The 24488-nt window shown below is 52.1% G+C and overlaps 9 protein-coding genes across 9 annotated transcripts; 6 read left to right on the top strand and 3 right to left on the bottom strand.

Annotated features, from left to right (window-relative positions):
* Window positions 1-88: 88 nt before the first annotated feature.
* Window positions 89-1756, bottom strand: PtrM4_138800 (PnbA, Carboxylesterase type B; the record flags this gene model as incomplete). The annotated part of the gene is made up of 1 exon (XM_001938077.2): window positions 89-1756. The coding sequence occupies one exon, from the start codon at window positions 1754-1756 to the stop codon at window positions 89-91; it is 1668 nt and encodes a 555-aa protein (XP_001938112.1).
* A 681-nt stretch (window positions 1757-2437) lies between these two features.
* Window positions 2438-2946, bottom strand: PtrM4_138790 (uncharacterized protein; the record flags this gene model as incomplete). Its single annotated transcript, XM_001938078.2, has 2 exons — window positions 2438-2626; window positions 2710-2946. 2 exons carry the CDS (start codon window positions 2944-2946, stop codon window positions 2438-2440), a joined length of 426 nt encoding a protein of 141 aa, XP_001938113.2.
* A 206-nt stretch (window positions 2947-3152) lies between these two features.
* Window positions 3153-3776, top strand: PtrM4_138780 (Small integral membrane protein; the record flags this gene model as incomplete). The annotated part of the gene is made up of 3 exons (XM_066109399.1): window positions 3153-3161; window positions 3399-3518; window positions 3579-3776. 3 exons carry the CDS (start codon window positions 3153-3155, stop codon window positions 3774-3776), a joined length of 327 nt encoding a protein of 108 aa, XP_065960321.1.
* Window positions 3777-5090: 1314 nt separating this feature from the next.
* On the top strand, window positions 5091-7198 carry PtrM4_138770 (Pneumo-att-G domain containing protein; the record flags this gene model as incomplete). The annotated part of the gene is made up of 4 exons (XM_001938080.1): window positions 5091-5139; window positions 5186-5456; window positions 5505-6518; window positions 6577-7198. The coding sequence occupies 4 exons, from the start codon at window positions 5091-5093 to the stop codon at window positions 7196-7198; spliced, it is 1956 nt and encodes a 651-aa protein (XP_001938115.1).
* A 3005-nt stretch (window positions 7199-10203) lies between these two features.
* Window positions 10204-13329, top strand: PtrM4_138760 (AsnS, Aspartyl-asparaginyl-tRNA synthetase; the record flags this gene model as incomplete). Its single annotated transcript, XM_001938081.2, has 1 exon — window positions 10204-13329. One exon carries the CDS (start codon window positions 10204-10206, stop codon window positions 13327-13329), a length of 3126 nt encoding a protein of 1041 aa, XP_001938116.1.
* A 1237-nt stretch (window positions 13330-14566) lies between these two features.
* Window positions 14567-16059, top strand: PtrM4_138750 (CypX, Cytochrome P450; the record flags this gene model as incomplete). Its single annotated transcript, XM_066109398.1, has 3 exons — window positions 14567-15252; window positions 15305-16027; window positions 16056-16059. The coding sequence occupies 3 exons, from the start codon at window positions 14567-14569 to the stop codon at window positions 16057-16059; spliced, it is 1413 nt and encodes a 470-aa protein (XP_065960320.1).
* Window positions 16060-16671: 612 nt separating this feature from the next.
* On the top strand, window positions 16672-17631 carry PtrM4_138740 (uncharacterized protein; the record flags this gene model as incomplete). Its single annotated transcript, XM_066109397.1, has 1 exon — window positions 16672-17631. One exon carries the CDS (start codon window positions 16672-16674, stop codon window positions 17629-17631), a length of 960 nt encoding a protein of 319 aa, XP_065960319.1.
* A 3172-nt stretch (window positions 17632-20803) lies between these two features.
* Window positions 20804-21301, top strand: PtrM4_138730 (Atrophin-1 multi-domain protein; the record flags this gene model as incomplete). The annotated part of the gene is made up of 1 exon (XM_066109396.1): window positions 20804-21301. One exon carries the CDS (start codon window positions 20804-20806, stop codon window positions 21299-21301), a length of 498 nt encoding a protein of 165 aa, XP_065960318.1.
* A 1128-nt stretch (window positions 21302-22429) lies between these two features.
* Window positions 22430-23787, bottom strand: PtrM4_138720 (putative ebs-bah-phd domain-containing protein; the record flags this gene model as incomplete). The annotated part of the gene is made up of 2 exons (XM_001938084.2): window positions 22430-23029; window positions 23080-23787. The coding sequence occupies 2 exons, from the start codon at window positions 23785-23787 to the stop codon at window positions 22430-22432; spliced, it is 1308 nt and encodes a 435-aa protein (XP_001938119.1).
* Between the last annotated feature and the right edge of the window lie 701 nt (window positions 23788-24488).

The following is a 24488-nucleotide window of genomic DNA, read 5'->3' as shown; positions in this document are numbered from 1 at the left end:
ATCTACATTTCTACCCTGTTCTACCACATAAACCCCGCAACCACCCATAATTGCCATCAAGTCCCCAATCACCCCAAACACTAAGCCATCACAACTTAGCCTCCCCGCCCAAACCCACAAACTCCTTTTCTTCTTGACGAACCCCCTGCCACGCCTCAGTAACCCCCCAAAGTTTGCTTACCCCAATCTTCTCTAACACCGCACCCCTGTCCTTCCTATAGACACCATCATACACCCCCTCCTCAACTTCCACAACACCCTCCCGTTTAAACACTACCACCTTCCCCGCCCCAGCCCATCCCTCCTCATTAACAAACCCCAGAAAACGATCCTGCATACTCCGCGCAACAAACCTATCACGCTCATCAAAGTGCTCATCGAAATTCTGTAGGAGAAACGCGAGATCGAGTTCATGAGACGCCAGACCCTTGAACGGTCCTTCTATGGGATTGGGGACGTGGAAGTGGTATCTTGAGGCGCGTTTAGGTGGTGAGCAGGCTTTCCAGCCTTGGTAAGCTGTCAGTGCTGGGAGGTAGAAGCGGAGTTCAGATACGAGCTCGAGTAAGCGGGTTCCTTCTTCTTCTTTCTGTAAGGGATGGGTTAGGCCGTACGCGGATAGGAGATCCTGGGTTTCAGAGTGTGTGAGATGGGCGTTGCACGCATTTTTGAGGCGCGTGATGCGGTCGGTGTGGTCTAGGATTCGGCTCTTTAGAACGAGGCCGTCGTGCGCTGTGTCTCCTATTACGAATTCTTTGCACCAGGATGGCTTGTGGATGGGACTTGAGCCGTTTGTCAGTGCCTCAATGGTGACGGCTTGTGTTAGGAAATGGCCGTCGATAGTTGCGCAAAAATGCTGGGATAAAGGAAGTTTCTGGGCTAGCTCTACTGCATCGCTGTGCAATAGAGCTTTGCGCCTTCCTTCTGTGTCCTTTACGTCCAATTTTAGGTATTGAGATTGATCCTCGTACATCTTTTGATGCCACCATTTGTTCCTCCATTTACGTAGTGTTGCATCGCCACTCATGAGAACCACTCTATCGAAGAGTCCTTCGGCCCCGACGTTGGCACAAAGAAGCGTTGACAAGGAGATAGCTCCTGCAGACTCGCCTGCAGCAGTGATGTTGTTTGGATCACCACCGAACCCAGCAATGTGCTTCCTGATCCACCGAAACGCCAGGACCTGATCTTTGTAGCCCATATTCCCCTCTGCACCAATATCTTCGCTTGCTAGAAACCCAAAGACGTTGAGTCGGTAGTTGATTGAGACGCCAATAACAGGCTTACCGATCTTTATACTTCTTTCAACGAATCTCTTTAGATCGTATTGCGGCCAGCTGTTTGATCCCATGGCTAGTCCACCGCCATGCACCCACACGAACACTGGTAGTCCACGCGTGTCTCTCTTTCCTGTATTCATAGTAGACCTGGGTACCGTAACGTTTAAATTCAGACATTCAAACTCTTCCATCTTTTCCGTTTCCCCTTGTCCATGTTCGCAAGACAAAACAGCGTCTCCAGTCAACGTCAGATCCCAAGCCTGCGCCCCCCGCAAATGCGGACACGAGGGCCCTAATTGAGTTGCATCCACAATATCGTCCAATCCAGGTTTCAACGTATCATTAGGAACCGAATCCTTGTACCGCGCCGGAATCGATGCATATTTGAGGTTTCGGAACTGGACTGTGGATGGTGATGTCTTGCCGCGTATGTACCGGTTTAGTGTAGGATGCTTCAAGACCTCTCCGACTGCCGACATCGTTCCTGGATCGTAGATAGATCTCGAATTGACTTGGGATAAGCGACAACATCCATGGCAGTTGCTTTATAACCGGGTATACTAGACATCCCGCATTCCCCGGAGTCAATGGCATGGATGTGGGGAGATGTGGGGCTGAACCTCGGTAATGGGGGCACCTGGGTGTCATAAAATACTGGACAGCGTGGGTAAGCACCCAACAGACGTGTCTGGCGACTACAGTGGCCTTTTGCCGCTAGTATGTCAAGTATTCCATGGCACCCGGGTGGGGGCGGTAAGATATCAATGGCTGGATAGGTCGATACTTTTGTGTTCTGTTCTACATACTTTATTCAAGATACATAGGCTCGTACAGCGCAGAGACAGCTTTTGTGGTGACTTTAATGGTGGTGCGTAACATCTGACTCAACAAGCCAGCAAGCCGCACACATGCAATATGCAAGACAACGGTGTTTTAGCTGTGTAAACCGGCTGGAGATTGCTCATACCACAGGACTTCCAGCACTCAGCAGAACCGAGCCTAACAGAATGCCCAAACGAACATCTCAGGTACTCTTACACACGTTCTCAGTCCTCGCTTTTACAATCCATGCCCCTAAAACCATGACGCCCATAAACACCATAACCCTCCTCCTTCCACCTTGGCTCTCTTTCCAACGGGTGTAACCTCCCTCTTCCCCCTCAGTTGATAAAGTTGACACAGAAGAAGTGCAACAACAAGCTCCCAAAGATGAAATCCGCAAACGCACGCTCATGCGAGATGTTCTCAAAGTGCGCCTTGTTCTCCGAGTTTGTTTGGATGCGCAGCGAGGCAGTGAGGACGAATTGGCCGACGGTAGCGCTGAAGCCGCTGAGGAAAGCGTTGAATGGCTATTGTACACAAAAAAACATATCAGTATTCGTACATGTCAAAGTGGATTGTGGAGGCTTGGGACTCTGGGGTAAGGACGTACAAAGTTACCAACAAGCACCACATAAGCAAATTGCAGCACACCGACCGCAACCAGGAATGCCATAAAGACATCCAACAGCTTGGTCCTCTGGGGGGTTTTGGAAACGTATTTATCCCATATTCCCTGTGCAATGGACGCCGCGTCGGTATTCTTCGAGTTGGCTTTGCTGCTCCGCGAGGAAGGTGCCGGGGAGGAGATGCTTTCGGTCGATGCGGATGTGCGAGATTTGGGCGCCATCGTAGAATTGTTTGCCTTGTTTCTTTTTGGGGAAAAGACGGTGGGCGGGAGACGATTAGGTGGAGCTGTTTTGGTGATGGTAAGCTTGCGATTGAGGCCAGATAGTTCGCGATGGGGGTCCGAGCTCAGCGAGGGCGGGCGCGCGTCCCTGTCCGCCGTCGTCGGCATGTTCGGAGGTCCGGGGTGGATTCCCCGCTGATGTTGTCATGAATGTGGTCCGTCTGCTCAGGCCATCTTTCTCGGGTCATTTGTGTTGTTTTATACTTCATAAACCTCGACGCTCTGTTGTTGCGGAAGATATTCAAAACTTTCATCTTCGCTTCCCCAAATCACACACAATGGTGAGTGAGTGCGAGGCCCCGGTGGCATCATATCATCTACATGCTCGAGATAGCTATCGTGCGCGAGTCAGGACCAACCACAGGGTCGAGGATGCTAATTGAAAGTCATAGGGCTCTCTCGGAAACATTGCTCTTATTCTCGGTGCCCTCACGGCTGGAGGCGGTATTACCGGCTATGTGAGGACTGGATCCGTGCCCTCAATCGCCGCTGGATGTACCGTTGGTCTCTTAGTACGGCTACCCTTCTTTGGCCGGCCAACAACTTCCCATGCATCTAACAATCGCAACTAGTACATGCTCGGAGGCTATCGCGTAAACAGCCGCGCGGCTTACGGAATCGAATTGGCTCTCCTTGCCTCCATCATTCTCGCCGGCAGTTCGATCCCGAGAGCAATCAAGTCTGGAAAGCCGCTACCTATCGGATTGAGCATCCTGGCTACTTTTGGACTGTGGACTTTTGGAAATGCGTACATGACTAAGCGTGTATGAGAAAGAGGTGTTATCCGAGTTGGGTCAGATGGTGTAATGGTACTATGAGATTATCATTGAATGCCTTTCAGAGGCTTGATACATACGACCATAAGACACCAAAAGGTTATTGAGACTATGTCTCCATCCTACATGTGCGCAAAACCCCCTCGAATGCCTGCTCTACGTGACCTCAAGTTCCACTCCACCACAACACACTTATATCTCAGCGCCGGACCAGCCTCACAAGGTCAACTTCTTGTGTATACAGCTTAAATGTTGTAGAGATGCTATTCGATACCAACGAGAAGGAATAAAGAATGATAGGTATTAGTTTGATTGCTATCTATAGGTTTAATAGGATAGTAAACTGAACCCAAGCAAGCTCAGATACCAACCTTCACTACGGATCGAATGACAATTGGATAGCCATTTAACAGCAGGCCAGGAGCTGATTATTATTGAAGTGGGTGGGCAACTGAGAATATCGGTCGATGTATGCCCTTTTGCTAGTTTTTACAGCGACGCCCCAGTATCGAGATCGCACGCCCACACATTTTTTACTGTCAAGGGTGATAGGACTGTGCGTAGTCTTTCTATACTTTTTGGTATCTATGCAACGAATCAAGATTGACATTCATCTTCCTGGTGCCCCGGAAGGTTCCCCACAAACCGTTTTCGTTAGCGTCAACGGCCTATATGGAAGAATCCCACGCGAACCATACAGTATCAAAGAAGGGACAGGGGGGCCTCCCCACCACACGCATACGGATACTGGCCCCGCCTCGCGTGTCAATTGCCGTCTCTCGGCTCGAATATCCTACGTACCAACGTCATTCAGTAATAGGATAAGGGCGATACTGGATACCACGAGTATGAGTCCGGGTCAGGATATGGTTCCAGCTCATCAATATAGATGACATCGATTCCATATCATCCAATGGTACTCATTATATGAGAAGCTTCACCAATGGACTGGCGTATGGTCATTACACACGGACAAATACCTATCCAGGATGCTCCAAACCCCTAGAGCAACAAAGCCTAGGTGTCTTGGCTTGTTACAAGTTGCTATTATGGTCACTGAGATTGGATGATCGATATGATCACCCCGAAACTTCTCCAACGTTTTCATTAGAGGTAAAAAACTAAAGACAATCCAAATTGCGAGTTGATGGTATCCAAGCAAATTCCCGCGTGAGTCATCACCCTTGTATTTGCTGTGATAGCCACTTCAGGGTTGAGATGGATGACATAAAACCCTGGAAAAGGGCCAACTGAGAGACACCGAGAAGCCTACCCTTACGTATAGAACATCCGAAGAACCAGATCAGTATGCGTTACGCCCAGATTCTTGGCAGTGCTGGCGCATTTGCCGGCTATGGTAAGCTGAACATCTCAAAGCCTGAACTGTACTGACAGCGACCAAGTTCTTGCTCAAGGTGAGGCACAATCTACTGTAGTATACGATGCGGAAACAAAGATTACCTACTCTTCCTATACGGATCCGGGCACAGGAATGACTTTTGGTGTCGCTCTCCCCAAAAATGTCACAGATCCCTATGATGCCATCATCAGGATCACAGCTCCGGTCGCCAATAGATGGGTCGGTTTCTCATGGGGTGGTGATATGGTCTGGAATCCTTTGAGCGTTTCCTGGCCGAATGGACAGTCTGGAACGATATCGGCTCGGTTTGCCTTGTAGGTGACAAATTTTTAAACCAAGAAGACGTAGCTGATGCATTACAGTGGTATATCTATGCCACTTGGATACGATGGGGCCGAGCACACCTATCTCAAAGGAACGAAGACCAACAACACACACTGGACAGTCAATGCGCTGTGTAAAGGCTGCACTGGGTGGCAAAACAACGAAGACACGCGATACGCCTTGAATGGTACCAGCACAACTCAGTTCGCGTGGGCGTACGGTACCTCTGCAGTCGAGAACCCAGCCCGGAACGACTCTGCCTTTAATGTTCATGAAGCCTATGGCAAATGGATCCATAACCTAGATGCTGCCCGCATCGATAAATTTGAGTCTCTCGTAAAGGCCAACCTGCTAACGGCACCTGTAGCCAGTCCTTCCCCAACCACCGTTGTGACAAGCGTGGTGTCATCACCATCTGCGACCACCAAGCCAGCACCCGCTGCCATTCCAGCGTCTTGCTCTGGCGCTGGCAGCCCTGCGTTTCAGGGTAATCTAGCGTCTGGATGGAAGGCTACTAAGATTGTAGGGGGCCTGACTAGCCCCCGTAGCATTCAGTTTGACAGTGCTGGCAACATGTTGGTTGTGCAGTCTGGCAAGGGGATTTCGTACCACAAGATGGGCTCGGATGGCTGTATTACATCCACCAAGATGTTGATGTCTCAGAACAACCTGAACCACGGTATTGCCATGAGCCCTGATGGAAAGACACTGTACGCGAGCTCCATGACTCAGGCTTACTCATGGCCATATGATGCCGCCGCCGGTACGCTTGGGACGCGGACGACCATCATAACAGGCATGTACAACGGTGGCTCCCACTTGACACGTACACTTGCCATCGCACCGCAGAGCCCAAATCTGCTTATCGTTTCTCACGGCTCCAATGCAAACATCGATACAGCCACTTCAGACCCAAAGACTGGTCGTGCAATCATCAAAGTCTTTGATCTTTCCAAGATCCCTAGCGGAGGATACAACTACGTCTCCGGTGGCTACACTGCCGGCTACGGCCAACGCAACGAAGTAGGCATCTGCTTCGACAAAAACAACATGTAAGCCCTTCTCACCTTATCCTACTACCACAGCACCCCCTAACAAACTTCCCTTCAGGCTCTGGGGTGTAGAAAACAGCGGTGACGACTTCAAGCGTAACGGCAAAGACATCCACCTCAACAACCCCGGCGAGAAGATCCATTACATGGGGGACGTAACCAAACCCAATAACAACTGGTACGGCTACCCGTCCTGCTTCACCGTCTGGCAGCCCAGCGACTTCACCGACAAGACGTTCAAAGTTGGTGACTGGTTTACCCAACAGCCCACCACCTCCATGAACGACGACACTTGCGTCCAAAAAGCCACGCCACCTAAACTAACCCTCTTCCCACACTCCGCACCCATCGACTGCAAGTTCGACGCCGACAGCACAACAATGTACATTACTTACCACGGTAGCTGGAACAGGCAGCCCGTCACAGGATTTAAGCTTGTTGCTGTGCAGTTCAAGGTTGGGGCAGATGGGAACTACACGCCCGTGGAGCCCCTGACGAGTACGACGGCGGCAAAAGATATCTTTTACAATCCGGACGTTACAAAGTGTGCTGGGAATGGGCCAAGTTTTAGCTCAGGCTGCTTTAGGCCGGCCGGGTTGGCGTGGGATGCCAATGGGAGGTTGTTTATGACCTCTGATGTTTCGAGTAATGGCGAAGTGTGGGTGTTGGGGAGGTCGTAGGTGGTGTCGTAGATGGGATGGAGTGGTGCAGAGGTGGCTGTAGATTCTATGTACAGGTCCACACCTAGGTATATATAGCAGAGGGTTATGGTGGAAGGGCGAGAGGTTGCGCATATAAGTGAAACCGAAGAACACGGTCGTTTACGTTATTGCCTTTCACATCCTAGCGTGAGACCCTTTCGTTTAAGCGAGTTCCTTTTGTGTTGTTGTATGTCTCGCGACTTTGCCACCCTTCCACTCGCGCTTTTGCACACCAGGCAACTGCCCGCTTTCTTCGACAACATCGCGCTCTCTCTAGGCTCGTCTCCCAGACAGCACTACAATACGACGCGACTTTCTGCTCAACGCCTTTCATTCTCCGGAACTTGTCTAGCTGAGCATTATAATTGCCTTCACTGATGCGCCATTGCTGTCGTAATTCGGTATTTTTCAGGACATGAGAGTTTACTCGTTGGTGACTTGCAGTTGCTTACACATCCAGCCTGAAGACACCCTCGACATCACTGTTCTTAATCTCGACGTTGTTCCGGTCTGAAGCACACCAAACAGTACTCGACCAGTCAAAACAACTCGATCTTAATTCCTTTGCCCAAAATGGCCATCGGAACATGGCTGCGATGAGCCAGGCCACTCCTGCCAACCAAACGGCATCCTGCGAACATCATGACGACCCAAAGTCCGGTCTTTGTCACGCCCTTACCAAGGTCGATGCATAATGCACCCTCCGTGCCAGACAAACATATCCAGGTCTTCTCCCAAAGTGTGGAGTCCACAGGCCACCTGGCGAAAAGTAATCTGGTCACTGTCAATCCATCGAAGTGTGCAGCGAACCATGCGACCGCACTGCTCCCTACGATGCTTCATTCCATCTTTGTAGCAAACACCAGGGTGGCATCGACACGCTACCATGGCACTTTCTTCTTGTAACCACCAAATTGCGCCTCATGAACTGTTGTCACCCTTTTTTTCACCAAAATCCCCATTTGACTTTTTCCAAAGTTCGACGCTGCTGTTCCCAGTTACGCATGACAGGATCCACTGAAAGGGTCAGCTCGTGGCGTAGTTGGCTCGACTCTTTCCAAAGTTCGACACTGCTCAACACTGGGAGGATGTCATCTTTCTCTAACCTCAACGGCAATAACATTTATACTCAGTTCCAAGGGGATTAGTTCACTACTGTGCAGGCCGAGAAGCAGCCATGTTGCCGTCTGAGGGTGAGACGCAAGACGCCGGAGTCAATTTGTATGGTGCATGGAGTCAAGTGGCTTTTGTATTCACCCAGTAGAGTAATCAATCTCTTAAAATGTATGGTTGTTAAAGTCTACTGAGGCTACTCTTTGTGCTACCCGAACTTGGTGGGGCGTTTGAATGGAGACATGTGCTTGATTATAAAGATGCGTACAGTACAGCCGCCAATAAATTGTCCAATAAGAGAGAAAGCTGTTACTGCTGTGATCGTGTTAAGAAAGACGTGCAGTCAAGGCCTACTACCTGGCGCTCGTAGACAGCATCAGTCATGATTATGAAGTCCTTTGTCTAATGCAGTAAGACGGCGTCAAGTGCGACATGCTGGCACGTGAAAGAGGAAAAACAGGGAAGCGAACCGAGGGCGGCAGATTGTATTTGGAAGCAAAGGAAGGGTTTCGGTTGGTGATAGCCGGGAGATTAGATAACAAGCGTATGATGCAGAATCAAGCTATGATGCGGGGCATGTAGATGACAGAACAGGCAAGAGGATCTTGTCGCTAAAAGCTTGCAGGTTCCAAATCTCTCTACGCCACAAGCATTCTAATTTCAGTGTGGCATAAACACGGCTCGCCTACTTAGTTGGTCTACTCCAGAAATGCCATGTGCCGAACTAATGTGGTAGTGGAGGGCGTCTGGGCGGCTACCGGCAATGTGTGGCTGATTGCAGGCTGGAATGCGATCTCGAGGGTTGTAACGTGCCTGGCAGAACTTGCTATTGCGCGCACCGATCGTCGATGACGAACTGCTTTCTGAGAGGATCATCTCTCTTTTTTCATGGGCTGGAAGATTTCTGTGACGCAGAATGCAGGGTAGCAGGTTTTTTTCTGCACAAACTTTGTTCGTATGATGCGGGATACTATGGGCCGCCCGCGACCCTGTTTGTATGCGTTTCCGGCACAATCCCATAGTTTGTGAGAAAAGCCATCATCTGCAGGTTGGTCAGAGGCTAGGATCGGTCGGCCTCTTCCCGGCACGCCACTAAAACGTTTGCACATCTAGTTCTTAGCTGTCTTCGGGGCCGCCGGAGGCCCGGAGTAAGCAAGCGTACGGGTGACGGATGTGAATTAATCAAATTGCCTGGCTATAGTGTGGCTGAAGGCGGGTGGCGGCCTGATAGAAGCATGTCAAACGTCTCGGCTCCAATGCTTCGCACGAACAGCGAAACGGAAGCGGAGGATGGTGAAATGTGTCAGCGGAGATGGCGCGCATGCGGATGAGTATGGAGGGTGGGATGTTTATGCCTCACACAATAACCCGAGTTGGTATGTCCATGCAAAGCCGCCAGTGTCCGTCGGATACAGCCTCATGTGCTCGTCCGTTTCTCGTCTTCTTCTCGTGCCCTTTTCGTACAGCAAAGGCCTAGACATTCGACTTTGCAAGCAGAACTACGTCACGCTCGCGCACGGGGCAGATCCTTGACACGGCGGTTGGGAAAGGCGCGCGCTGCTTTCAGCGCCCCAGGCACAATCCAGTTAAGCATACATCGGGAGGGCCCACGGGTAACGTCATAGCGAAATTACCCAACAGCCACGCCGTTCCCGGTCATTGTATACTTCAGCTCGCTCCCGCCCTCCAAGGCAATCTAATACTGCAAGTCACATCTGATTGTAGAGAATTCTTTTTCTTCGTACAAGGCCATTCATTCTCTGCTAACCACCCCTCGCAGTAGCAGCCATCACCTCGCGGTTGCTTGCCCCACTCTGCGCTCAGGTAGTCTAACCACGCACAACGGGCACAGCTCTCGCACCACCACAACCATGAGTTCCCTTAAGAAAGCGCTTGACAAGCTCAAGCCGACGAAGAATGGTCATTCACCCTCAGACGACGAGAAGGGTGGCGTCAAATCGCCTACATCGCTCAACAGTCATGCTAGGGCCCAGTCGCCCTCTGCAACATCCCACTCCTCTGCTACGCTCGGCAACTCACGGGCAAGCGGCGACTTCAAGCGCAGTGAACTCGCCTCACCCACTGAGAGCAGGTCTAGCATAGATCAGCCACGCGGCTCCCTCAGCGGCCTCCTCCACCGCCGCACTGAGAGCCCAAACCGGGCTGGTGCCACTAAAACCGCACGCTCGGGTTCTCTCTCCACCCATAGCCCCATGCGTGCCGTGAAGGAGAAGCTGCACATTGGTAACGACTCAAGCGATGAGGATGCTCCCCTTAACCGCCAAGGCGAGCCCATGTCCCGTGGTCAGCTGCGCAAGCATGAGAGGCAGGCTCAGCAGGAAGAGCGCCACAAGCAGAACATGGAGAAGGAGGCTGAGCTGGAGCGCAGGAGGAAAGAGATGGAACAGCAGGCTCTGACTGAGTTGACACCAGAACAAAGGGCCATATATGGCATTCTCCCTCCCAACGGCTATGCGGGAGAGTGGAAGCATGAGTCCCGTCATAAGATCCAAGACTTCTCTGCAAAGGATATTGGCAAGGAGGTCGTCTTCCGCGCTCGTATCCATCACCTGAGGAAGATGAGCTCCAAGTTTGTCTTCCTCATGTTTCGCCAGCAGCTCGCTACCATTCAGGGTGTGCTCGTGGAGCACGCCGATATCTCAAAGTACATGTTGTACTGGGCAGAGCACCTTGACGCCGAAACCGTTGTGCTAGTCAAGGGTATACTACAGGAGCCCAAGGCCAAGCAGGGAGAGGTCCTCGGCGCCACCATCCACGATGTTGAGGTCTCCGTTCACGCATTGCACGTCGAAGCTTCTGTCACCGATCACCTGCCCTTCAACGTCAACGAAGCCGAAGTCACCCAGGCTGAAGTGGACGCTGAGCTAGCAAAGGAAGACCACAAGGAGGGTCACACCCGGGTCAAGATTGCCGATCGCACACGTCTGAACAACCGCGTTATCGACTTGAGAACAACAGCCTCGCAAGGTATCTTCCGCATCCAGTCTGGTATCTGCAGACTCTTCCGTAACCAGCTCGACTCGGAAGGGTTCATCGAAATCCATACTCCCAAGCTACAAGGTGGTGCTACCGAGTCAGGAGCCAGTGTGTTCAAGATTGACTACTTTGGTCGTGGTGCCTTCCTTGCCCAGAGTCCCCAATTGGCCAAGCAAATGGCCATCTCTGCAGACTTTGGCAAAGTGTACGAGATTGGTGCCGTATTCCGTGCCGAGAACAGCAACACCTACCGTCATTTGACCGAGTACACCGGCCTCGATCTGGAAATGCAAATTGATGAGCATTACCATGAGGTCCTCCGTGTGCTAGATCGCACGTTCAAGGCCATCTTCAAGGGAATCTACGAGCAATATCGGCCCGAAATTGAGGTCATCAAGAAGCACTTCCCACATGAGGATTTGGTCTGGCTGGATGAGACCCCAATCATCCCATTCGCCGATGCTGTTCGCATGCTGAACGAGTCTGGCTGGAGAGATGACGACGGTAATGAGCTTGACGTGAACGAAGACCTGGGCACCAGAGACGAGGTCCAACTCGGTCGCGTCATCAAGCAGAAGCTCGGAACCGACTACTACATCTTGGACAAGTTCCCAGCAAATGCCCGACCATTCTACGCCATGAACGACCCCAACAACCCCAACGTTACCAATTCTTTCGACATCTTCTGTCGAGGCCAGGAAATCCTTAGCGGTGGTCAGCGTATTCACGACGCTGATATGCTGTTGGAGAAGATGCGCAAACTCAAGGTCGATCCCAGCTCCATGGAAGAGTATATCCAAGGCTTCCAATGGGGAGCTCCACCCCACGGTGGTGGCGGTATCGGTCTTGAGCGTATTCTCATGCTGATGATGAGTCTTGGAAACATTCGTCACGCTTCCATGTTCCCCCGTGACCCCAAGAGCTTGCCAGAGAAGGCTGTTATCAAACAGCTGCGTCATCCTGAAGCAAGCACAATGCATCCTCCGTGGGAGGGTCAAGATCGCGCTGTTGCCAAGATCGACCTTCAGCCAATCGAGAAGCTCATTGCCAACTACGGTGACGCGACGAACACATCGTGGCTGGAGCCTCGCACAGAGATTTGGCGTGACGAGAACACCGGCGCGGCTGTTGGATTCGTTCCTCAGGATGGCTTCGCCATTACCGTCGGTGACCCTCTTTGCCACGAGTCTCAGTACCTGAAGACGATGGCTGCTTACCTCAAGTACATCAAGAAGGAGCGCAACCTCAAGCCGCTCTGGCTACTTGTCGGTGCTGCTGCTGAGGAGGTCCTAGCGACCAAATTCAACTGGCGCACCTTCTCCGTTACAGGAGAACAGCGTGTCGACCCAGCCCACAACCCCGCCGACAAGGACTCGGATGTGCAGCGCAAGATTCGTCACGCCGAGAAGGAGGGAGTGAAGATTGCTGATTACAAGATCGGCTCACCACCACCACCAGAGATCAAGCAAAAGGTCGATGCTCGTGTAGAGGACTGGCTGAAGAACCGCAAGGGCAAGCAGGTTCACTTGACTAACATCCACCCATGGCAGGATGAGGAGCACCGTCAATACCACATTGCTACCACGTCCGATGGTACTATTGCTGCCTTTGTAGCGATGGCCCAGCTTTCGCCAGATCACGGCTGGCAAGTCAAGTACTCTCTCGACTTCCCCGGTGCGCCTGGTGGTTCCATCGAGTACATTGTCACCCATGCTCTCAAGCAGGTCGCTGCCGAAGGCGCTACTAGCGTCACTTTTGGTGGTGGTGCCAGCTCCAAGTTCAGCCCCGGACATAATGTCAAGGGCACGCGTGTCAAGGTCCTCAGCCGCGCATACCACGCCATTGCAACGGAGCTCAAGCTTACCAACAAGACTGAGTTCCGTGAGAAGCTGGGTGCGGTCGATGACCCAAGTTACATTTGCTACCCGCCTCACGGGCTGGGCCCTATGGCGGTCAAGGCCATCTTGAACTTCTTCTCTGACGACGACGACAACAATTAAGCGCAGTTTTGGTGGAAGATACACACGCTAGGATAATGAGATACGGACTGATTCGAAAGGATGATACCACAAGGCGTTTGCTACGTTGAGAGCATGGCGCTAATACCTCTTTGCCTCATTTGAGGAATATATACGTAGTTGGACAACGGGACTAGCTAGATAGCGTTAAATTCTCATTCAATACCCCCCTGAAGCATGAGTTTGACTGAGAGTAACGACTGGATTACCTTTTGGTGAGAGAGATTGAAACTGCACGTGTGTTCTTGTCAGGCACATTGTATACAGTAGAGGATGGACATGTTGGCGGGTACATACGCTAAAGCTTCTTATCGTCTGACTATGACAAGGTTGTCCGGACTCTCGGAGCTTCGGTGTCCTTGGAGCGAGAGACCGGCCAGCTTCATGCAAAACAAAAAATCAACGGCGTCTCCACGCGAGAACAATATAAATGCTCTAGGAGTGTATCGAATCATCCGGTACGCCACGGAAGATACCAGCTTACTCGGCGCAACTCTGCTTACGTACCCGCAATATCTCCGACGTGACACGCCACATACCATTTTGAGCTTCACGGAAAGCACATCGGCAGTTTCTGTTAACATAGTATCCTGCTTTTTCCAGGTTGCAACACGGTACTTTTGGATCTGTAACGCGCACATGCAGTAGTCTCAGGCAGAAGACGAGGCTGATCGGAAGCAGGCAGTCTTGGCGTCGGCTCCCGATGATGCTGTTGGCGACGTGGGGTGGAACGGAGAACTCTCGGGCGCTAGGGAGGGCGGGGTTACGACTTGCTGACTTAGAGCGTGCTTCGGAGCTTCAACACGGCTATGTGAAGGCCAAACTAGCGAGGCCTGATTGGTCAATGGCCGCCCTTGATGATGGATCGAGACGGATCTGAAGCCGTAGTGACGTTGGCAGGTCGCGTGTTGCGGCCCTGGGGATTCCATGTTTCGCGGAAATTTCTATGGTGGCTGCCACATGGGGTTTTTTACGCAAGCGAAGGAAGGGTATGTGTGAAAGGGGTATAAGGAGCCTGCTCGCTGGCCTGGCAAACGATGAAGAGAGGGATTGAACACGTCGACGGTTCATCGAAACTCACAAGGCAGTAAGAGTAGCCAACGTTTATTACGTCGAGCTCGGGGCTACTTTGACGCTGCTGCTACGCGATCAAGCTGGGCGACTTTCTTTAAATTGCTTGTTTCCATTGCTTATTCCAACTTCCTCATCTTCGCCCATCATGACGGTCGTATCACTCCTCCTGTCGCCGTACACGATCCTCCTCCTTCCGGTCGTCTACTATGTACTACCGTACCTCCGCAACTGGCAGATTCGCAACATTCCGGCGCCCTTCCCTGCCGCTTGGACGAACCTCTGGCTTCTGTGGCAGTGTCGACAGGGCAAACGCTTCCTCGCCGTACACGAGGCGCACAAGAAGTATGGCAAGGTCGTTCGTATCCAGCCACATCACGTCAGTATCGCAGATGCGGACGCTATCCCGCAGATTTACGGCCATGGTAACGGGTTCCTGAAGAGCGAGTACTATGATGCGTTTGTGTCGATCAGACGTGGTCTTTTCAACACCAGGGACCGTGCGGAGCATACCAGGAAGCGCAAGACTGTGTCTCACACCTTTTCCGCTAAGAGCGTTGGGCAGTTTGAACAGTACATTCATCACAATTTGGCAGAGTTGCAGAAGCAGTGGGATAGCCGGGCTGAGAGCGTCAAGGATAAGGATGGGTGGTATCAGATGGATGCACTGCATTGGTTCAACTACCTCGCTTTCGACGTCATTGGCGATTTGGCGTTTGGAGAGCCGTTTGGTATGCTGAAGAAGGGCAGAGACGAGGCAGAGGTTAGCAAGGACGGAGTAATCACGTATGCGCCTGCGATTGAAGTGTTGAACCGCAGGGGTGAAGTCAGTGGGTATGTAGATTTCTCACTTTTCGGTGGAGGTACAAGAACTGACACGTTACAGAACCATTGGTTGCTTCCCCGCCATCAAGCCCTACGCAAAGTACTTCCCAGACCCATTCTTTAGCCAAGGTATAAAAGCTGTCGAGAACCTCGCCGGTATTGCAATCGCTCGTGTCAACGCCCGTCTTGAGAAACCCTCTGATCGCGTTGATTTACTCGCCCGCCTCATGGAAGGTCGTGATGAAAACGGCAACAAGCTTGGTCGTGAAGAACTTACCGCTGAAGCCCTGACCCAACTCATCGCCGGCTCCGACACTACCTCCAACACATCCTGCGCTATTCTGTACCACTGCCTGAAGCACCCAGACGTTGTCCGCAAACTTCAAGAAGAGCTAGACGCCGCCCTACCCGACCCGGACGCTGTGCCAGAGTTTGCCCAGGTCAAGGATCTGCCGTACATGGACGCGGTCATCAAGGAAACTATGCGCATCCACAGCACCTCGTCCCTCGGTCTTCCCCGTCTCATTCCCCCAGGCCCAGGAATCACACTCCAGGGTCACCACTTTCCTCAAGGCACTGCTCTCTCCGTTCCCGCATACACTATCCACCACTCGACTGAGATCTGGGGCCCCGATGCCGATGAGTTCAGGCCGGAGCGTTGGGAAACTATCACCGAGCAGCAGAAGGCAGCTTTCATACCATTTAGCCATGGACCCAGAGCTTGTGTGGGCAGGAACGTGGCTGAGATGGAATTAGCGCTGATTGTTTCCACGGTGTTTAGACGGTATGAGTTCGAGATCAGGCAGGGAGAGTTGAAGACTAGGGAGGGATTCCTGAGGAAGCCGCTTGCGCTGGAGGTAGGGATGCGGAAGAGGAAGTTTTAGAGGACGATGCCGATGTGGAAGAAGTATAGTAAGAGGGGGAGGCCGATCATCGTTTTTTTGTTGTTGACCATAGAATACATTGCTTGGGAGGCATGCTATATTATCATGCTCTATTACAGTTTCTGTTTTTTACACAATTAGAGTTCACGCGAGAGCGTTTACCCGCTTAAAGCTAAAACAAAGTATGGGTCGTTTGCATTTCTGACAGCTTTGAATTCTTACATGCTCCTGGTATGACGTGGAGCCATCATGTGACACGGATGTGGACAGTCCTGAAAGCAATGCGAAAGTACTGGTGGAAGGGAATTGAAGCGCACTTACTCATTTCACTAGCCAAAAACGCGCAGTGACGTGGGCAATATGAAGCGGAACGAGGTGAGCGCCCCATATAACCCACGCACGGGCCATGAGTGTTAGCGTCCATTGTCGCGAAACTCCCGTACAACGCGCGCCTCCGCACTCAACCCACGACCATCGCAGCCCTCGAGACCCCCACCCAACCGCCGCATATTCGGGAGCAGCATCGCCTGCGTCGCCGCCCACCATGGCGCCCCCCGAGCTTGCCGACGCAATGGAAGACGCCTCGTCGGGCGACTCTTTCACGCTGTTGAAGCAGCAGCTCGAGCTCGACTTTAGCTTTGCACCGCGCCGGGTCAAAGGCCTCACTACACTCGACATACAGCCCGACAAGTCCCAACTGCGTGACATTACCCTGAATTGCCGCCAACTGAAGCCAACGAGCATCAAGGTCGACGGCGAGAAGGCGGCGTTTAGCTACTCGAACCTGCACCAGCGACTGACATTATATCCCGGCACCGGCCTCGAGCAATATCACTACGCAAAGCAACGGATAGCGCGGCACACGCTTGGCACCGAAGACGAACTGGTCATCTCCATACCTGAAAAAGTAATGATCCGGGAAGTGAAGCCTTCGGAGGCTGGCATGACCGACGATGCCCAGGGAACCTTCTACGCGCCACTGAAGCTGGAAATCGAATACGAATTGGACGATTTCCGTGATGCGCTGCAGTTTGTCGGTCTGGAGGACGGAGATGCCCGCTACCCGCATGCCTACACGCGCAACTCGCCCTTTCCCGGTGCCGCATCTTGTCTGTTTCCATGCATAGACGACGGCGAAACGAGGTGTCTTTTCGATGTTTCTATTCGCTATCCCCGGACCCTGGGCGATGCGCTTAGCAAAGGCCCCGCCTCAAGTGCAAATGCGCAGACACAGGCAGATCGAGCTGAAAAAGCCGATAGCGTTATGCTGGATGCAGATGACGACCAGGTGGATTTGTCCGACGAGGAAAAGGCTATCGAGATGCAAGTCATCTGCTCTGGGACATTGACAGATGATGTACGTATTTGTTTACATGTGCTCATCGCATATTTTGCTAACAGCATAGATTCTCGATCCCGCAGACTCTACACGAAAGACCGCCAGTTTCTCCTGCGATACTCCCGTTCTCCCGCAACACATCGGCTTCGTCATTGGCCCCTTTGAGCACGTCGATCTTTCCGAATACCGTGATACCCTGGACGACGAGCGCTTGGGGGAGAATGCGATCAAGGTCCACGCTTTCTGTCTGCCGGGCAAAGAGAACGAGGTCAGAAATAGCGCCATGATGCTAGCCCGGGCTCTCGATACCTTCACTGAGCGTTTTCAGAGTTATGCCTTTGGCAACTCCTATAAGCTTGCATTCGTGGATGACCTGGAATGCGACACCGCACACACAGCATCTTTCTCCATCTGTAGCTCCCGCCTTCTTTTCCCCGAAACAGTCTGGGAGCCGCTCGAACACACAACTAGGGTGTTGGTACACGCTGTAGCGAGCCAATGGATAGGAGTAGACGTCATCTCACATAACCCAGAAGACCATTGGATCGTGGTTGGTGGCTCATGGTTCATGGCTGAGCTCTACCTCCGTGAGCTATTCGGCCGAAACGACTGGCGCTTCCGTCAAAAGCTCATGGTCGACAAAGTCATTCAAATGGACCGGAAGCGGCCCTCGCTGCAACAACTCGGTGAAATTCTGCAGCTGGATCCTGGCGAGCTGGAATTTATGGAGCTCAAATCGCTCATGGTTCTCTCCATCTTACACAACCGTCTGGTGAAACAGAGCGGTAAGAATGGCGTGGACAGGTGCTTGTACAGGATGCTGTTCAATGCGCGGCAAGGCAAGTATCCAAATGGCGCCATTACTACGGACGATTTTCTCGATATCTGTGAAAAGGTTGGCCACCAAAAGCTTGAGTCCTTTTTCCAACAATGGATAGTTGGCTCAGGATGCCCCACATTTCACTGTCTCCCCACGTTCAACAAAAAGAAGCAAGTAGTACAACTCACCATTAGGCAACTCCAAGCCGATTCATCCATCACGACGCTCGAAAATGGTCTATCCGCTGATGACTTTATGCGCGAGGCCAAAGAAAAATCTCGCGACTTGCGGTCAGCAACTGGATACCCGACCTTTGTAGGGCCCATGACTATTCGGATACATGAAGCGGACGGAACACCCTATGAACACATTGTGGATATCAACTCAAACAACGTCAAAGTCGAGATTCCTTACAACACAAAGTACAAGCGGCTTAAGAGAAACCGACTAAACAAAGAGCGCATGGCCGCCGCGGCAGGTCTCGACGCTTCAGGTGAGACACAAGAGGATGTCACCTTTTACATGCTAGGAGATCTCTTCACCACTCCCCAAGAGCACAATGAGTGGCGGTTAGATGACTGGCCAGCGGAGGACGAGGCTAAGCAAGAGGGGGAGGCCTATGAATGGATCCGGATTGACGCAGATTTTGAGTGGATATGCCGAACCAACATCGAAGACATGCCGTCGTACATGTATGTCTCGCAACTGCAGCAGGATAAGGACGTCGTTGCGCAGGCCGAATCTATACAATTCCTTGCCAACAAGGAGGGTCATAAGCTGATCTCAACCTTCCTGGTCAAGACATTGATGGACAACCGATACTTTCACGGTATACGGACTATGGCCGCCTCGGTGTTGGCCCAGAGCGCCCTAAAGCGGACTGACTGGGTGGGATTGTTTCATCTCAAGAAGGCTTTCCAGGAGCTGTTCTGTTTACCGAATTCTGGCATGACAAGATCAAACGACTTTTCGGATCGAAGCATGTATCTCATCCAGTGCGCCATTCCACAAGCCATTGCAAGAATCAAGGGCGAGGATGGTAGATCTCCACTGGAGGCCAAGCGTTTCCTGCTCGATCTAGTACGCTACAATGATAACCGCGGAAACGATTATAGCGACGACCATTACATAGCGACGCTAATGCGTTGTATAGCAGAGACCCTCACAAAGTCTAACACGACGTCCGACCTCAGCCACGAGGAATGGGCCCAGGAGCAAGACTTTACCAGCAAAGCGATTGGAGAACTCACTCGCCATCAACGCCTGGATGAGTGGATTCCTACATATCAAAACGTTTACACGACCACTGCTCTTGATTGCGCGCTAAAGCTGGTCATGAGCCGAGTTACTCCATTCAAGCCCAGCGAATTTTTACAATACGCTCAGCTTGGTAATGCAGACAATGTCCGCTTGAAGGCATGGGAGTGTCTTATTCGACTGGGCATGTTCCGCAAAGATACAGTGTTGAAGTTTCTGGTTCACGAGATTCGGTCTGACCCATCGCCGTACTTCAGAAAGCAATTGCTACGTCTCTTCGGCATTGCTATCGGCCAGGTCGCCACTGGTGATGTTTGGGCGCCGGAGAAAGCAGTCGATACCACAGCAGATACGCTTGTGGTTGAGAATGAAGCCAGCAACGCTGAACGTGCATCAGCCCTTGCCCGCCAAAACCTTAACGGGGCTCTGAGGGGATTGAAGAGCGACTTGCAGGGTCACAAGACTCTCCGTCTGGTGCTTGAAGAGGCTTTGAAGTCGAAAACATTGTCTATGAGCGACATGTCTGAGCTCCTGGATATCTGTGACATGATCTTCGACAACCAAAAGGTCAACAAGCTACCTGTCACACTGCATCTTCCGCGCTACTGGAAAGCAGAGCACATTGGCAAGGGCGTCATTCGTTTCACGCAGACTAAGAAGCACCGATGGACACCCAAGCGGCCGTTGGTAACGGAAGCTCCAGCTCCACCGCCTCTACCAGTTCCCATACCCCAGCCCATCCGGGAGCCAACTGCTCCGATAGCGAAGCCACCAGGGCAGCCCAAACTGTCGCTCAAGATTGGTGGACTCAAGAACAAGTCTGCTGCGTCTCCAACGCCAACCGGCGAGTCACCGTTTGCAAAATCAAGGAGTCAATCTATCGTGTTTTCGCCCACTATTCATCACTCGCCCTCACCGGTACCTCCTCCATCCGTACGTGCATCCCCGGCACCACCGCCGCCAGCGCCAGCGCCAGCTCCTCCTCAGCCAGATTCCCGTGCCTCAACACCAGAGGTGCCGTTGATGCAACCGAAGAAGGTAGTAGCGCCACCAGCACCGGCTCCCAAGGCACCAACCCCGGCTCCTACTCCAAAGGCCGCAACTCCAGCACCGGCTCCCACTCCAGCTCCAGCAGCAGCTCCAGTAGTCAAGACTCCGATCCTACCGCCCAAAGTCTCCACGCCGGCCTCTGCACTGTCTTCCCAGGCGAAGCCGAAACAGACTGTCAAGATCCCAAAGCCCATCAATACCACCCCTGCTATGTCATCAAATGTTCCCCCACCGGCCCCCAGGCTCAAGATCAAAACAAAAACTGCCAGTGGTGCCAGCGTGCCCTCCAGACCCTCAAGCACAGCCCCATCACCACGTCCCAGCGCCGCCCCTTCACCTCGACCAAGCGTCGCCCCACCAGCCCGTCCTGCCGCCACCGCTACACCAGCTCCCACACCAAAGCACATCATCAAACAAAAGCGCAGCAAAATCGTCAAACTACGCCTCCCCCCTCATCACCTAGCCCGTATCCGAGACCGAGACAGCAAAAAGCGTAAGCTTGCAACCGGAACCGCCGACGATGACAGACCCTCCAAACGCCAAAGTTTCGACACGGGATCCCTGACAAACGGGAACCGTGCCGCAGCCAAGAGCGGTCTTGTTAAAGTGGAGAAGAGCGGTGGTGGTGCGGGTCCTGGTGCTGAGATGAGGAGGTTGGTGCTCAGGATGAAGGTTGGAAAGGCGAATTTGCCTGGTGTGGGGAAGTGAGGGGTTAGGATGAGCATGTGATGATTTGACGTGGCTGATGATTGATGTGCATGACAAAGAGCATCGGATGCATTCATGGAATCGAAAGCTGTGCTGTTCTGCCTTTTATGGAGGAACGGGAGCGAACAAGGGATGGGACAGGACGAGGATGGTAGGAAGATGCATGCATTAACCAGAATTTTCGGGAAGCAGTGGGATAACTACCATTGTCAGCATCAGCATTCACCATCACTCAATCATATGGGAGACATGAAAATCAGGGTATAAACAGCATTCAGCGATGGCGTTCTTTCTTTCTTTTTCTTATATTAGGCATGCATGGAACATGGTGTGGGTATACCCTTTTTGTAGTTTATTTTCTATGGCTCTGCATCATCACCACGGCATTGCGCGGAGTGCATTGCTGGTGGGCAGAGAAGTAGGTGTGTATCAAATGACAGAGATCAGAATTTCAGAAATCGGAAGTTATTGAGCGTGAGACTAAGATTAAAGTGTTATTGTTGGGATTGTTTGCGGTTGGTAAGTATATAACACGAACTAGTGTACTACATACACTGCTGGACGAAAAGAGAGACGATACATATGGACTGACGAAGCGAACGTGGGAGCAGTAAGGACATGAAAAAGGGGTATCTAACTATTCAATGTGTGGGGACTGAAGTTAAAGTGTATGTGTGCGTACGAACGTGCGTGTGTGTGTTCATACATGTCTGAAAAAAAATACATGAAACGGCTCAATCACCCCATCACGTCCTCCACAACATCCTCTTCACCGACCTAATCCCAGATTGAAATATAGACTCTTGTACAGCAGGCGGCAACGTAGCAGTAGCAGCAGGTGTAACATTCTCCCTGGGTGCATCAAGCACAACCTCTGTATTATCCTGCACCACGATGCCAGGCCCAGCCTCCTCCTCGTCCATGTCCGCCTCCGCCTTCACCTCCGCCTTAATATTACTCACCCTGGAAGAAGAAGAGAGCGACATCTTCTTCTTCTTCTTCGCAGCCGACGACGACGACGAAGGGAAAGGATAACTACTGCGTTTTCTCTTCTTATTCTTTGAGCCGGGTGGCCGACCTCTTCCTCGCGGCACTACGAATCAAATGAAAAGACAAATTTTAGCTATGCTAATCGGATGGAGGAGAAGTTGAGGAAGCGGTCTCACCCTTGATTTCGATGGGAGCTGCTGGTGGTGGTAGATCAGGCGCGGTGGAAGGCTTGGTTGTGGTTGGGGCGGTGGCGTCGGCGTCTGAGTCCCTGAGTACAGAGTCTGCTTCACTGGGCGCGAGAGGTGGTGTAGTGTTGGCGTCGTCGGCGTCTTCTTCCTTTTGTGGTTCTGGTTCCGCTTCTAATTTGACCGCATTATCAGCTCCAGTTGATGGGTCGGCTTCTTCGATGATCTTGCCGCACATCAGACATGGTATGTCGACGTCCCATTGTCGCTTGTTTTGTCCTTCGCGATTGTCTGTAATCGTGAGGCGGGTTTTGCCCGTGTCTGATGAGTGAAGCTCGGCTTCGAGTGGGTCCACGTCCGCTTGCGTTCCCTTGCTGGGTCGACCTCGCTTCTTAGGCGGTGGCATTGGTGTGCTGTTCTGTGTGTTGGGTACGGTTTGGACGGCTTCCTTCTCGAGGCATTCCGCGTGGAGCCAATTCGAGCAATGCGGACATTGGACCAAAATTTTGTCGGGATTACAGGGCTTCTTGTCGATGCAGAAGGTGTTGAGTTTCTAGAAAGCAAATTAGTGACAGAATATAGAGACATGGGATTGGTACCTACACTTAGTGGCCTGATCTTCTTGGTGACGTCGAAGCTCTGCCTATAGAAGAGTTGGTCTGCTGGTAAGGCTAGATCATCGGGATCATCATTCCAGTAGATTACACTCGCGGCTGCTTGAACAGTCAATGCCTCAATAATATCCATGTGGTTACTGATGATCAGTTCACAGCTACCGTGGTGCGGCTGCCGACCTCCTGGCAAATCTTCCGGTCTGTATGCCCAAAACACTCGGAGGTAGACATGGGAAGCATCTCCAGCACGGATCTCGAGGACCTTTGCGAGCCAATGTTGTATCGCGTCTGGCGCATCTTGTTCATCTTCAACCTTCTTGACGAAGACAATTTGACCAACCGAGAATTCCTCATTGTTAATGGTGAACTTTCGATAGCGGCTGGTGTTTTCCCAGTAGATTGCAGGCGATATCTTCACATGTACCTCACTGAGGTCCGTGTCTGGGAACGGATTTGGCTGTACAACCTCTGCATCCAAAGGGGCGTCCTGACCCGGGTAGGCGCCGTAATTGCGCTTGGACTTTTTTCCCTGCTTTGGCGCGTTGAGGCCTACCGAGCTGATGGTGAAACCCTCAAAATTGTCGACCTTGTCCCACTCAATCTTCTGCTTCTTCGTTGTAGCAAACTTGTTATCTGTCGGAGGGGTAGTATGGGCATGCACGGGTGCATCGTCGCTAGCTTTGCGTTTGCGCGCCATTCTGGCGTAGGGATAATGACGTCGGAAGGGGCGGTGGTTGGGCGCTGGGGGTTGGTGGTTGGTGGATGAGTAGGCAGACAGGTAGACTACGCCGTGCTTGGTATTAGTGATGGTTTGGGCTTTTTCGCAACCCCAAGCAGACCCGAAGCACACGAGAAGGAGTACAGTGTGAATAGCGACGGAGATGTGGAGCGTTGGAGCGGGCAATGGCCGACGCGACCCAAAGTAAGAGGGGTTATGGCAAACACGAGAAAACAATAAATGTCCCCTTCTGGACGCGTCGTTGCGGTGCGGAACAATTGACGCGCTGTCAGCTGCCGAATCCGTGGAGCCGTGGGACTAGGCTCAGTCGGAACTAGCACCCCAGATCACGTGAGACTCGGGAGATACGTGGCCCGCCACCTACATTCCACCGTTGCTGACAAAAGAAAGCCATGGCTGGGAATACGATGATGCATGGCATAAGGACAGGCGGCGCGATGACGCATGCACCATGCCGCGGATCTCGATGCGGCTGGACAATGGCACACGAGGCGGATATTCGGCTGAAGAGCTGTGTATGCGAATGCAAGTAGCATGTCGGTGCAGCTGTAAGCAGCCCAGTGAGGCCATCCACAGCATACACTGCATACCCCAGATTCCATGAGCCGCGTTCCGGGCACAGAACAGTGCCAGTGCAAATGCAAACAAGGCCAAGCTGC

The sequence above is a fragment of the Pyrenophora tritici-repentis genome, chromosome 8, assembly GCF_003171515.1.
Source record: "Pyrenophora tritici-repentis strain M4 chromosome 8, whole genome shotgun sequence".
Lineage (NCBI taxonomy): Eukaryota > Fungi > Ascomycota > Dothideomycetes > Pleosporales > Pleosporaceae > Pyrenophora > Pyrenophora tritici-repentis.
This window is presented reverse-complemented; position numbering and strand designations above follow the sequence as displayed.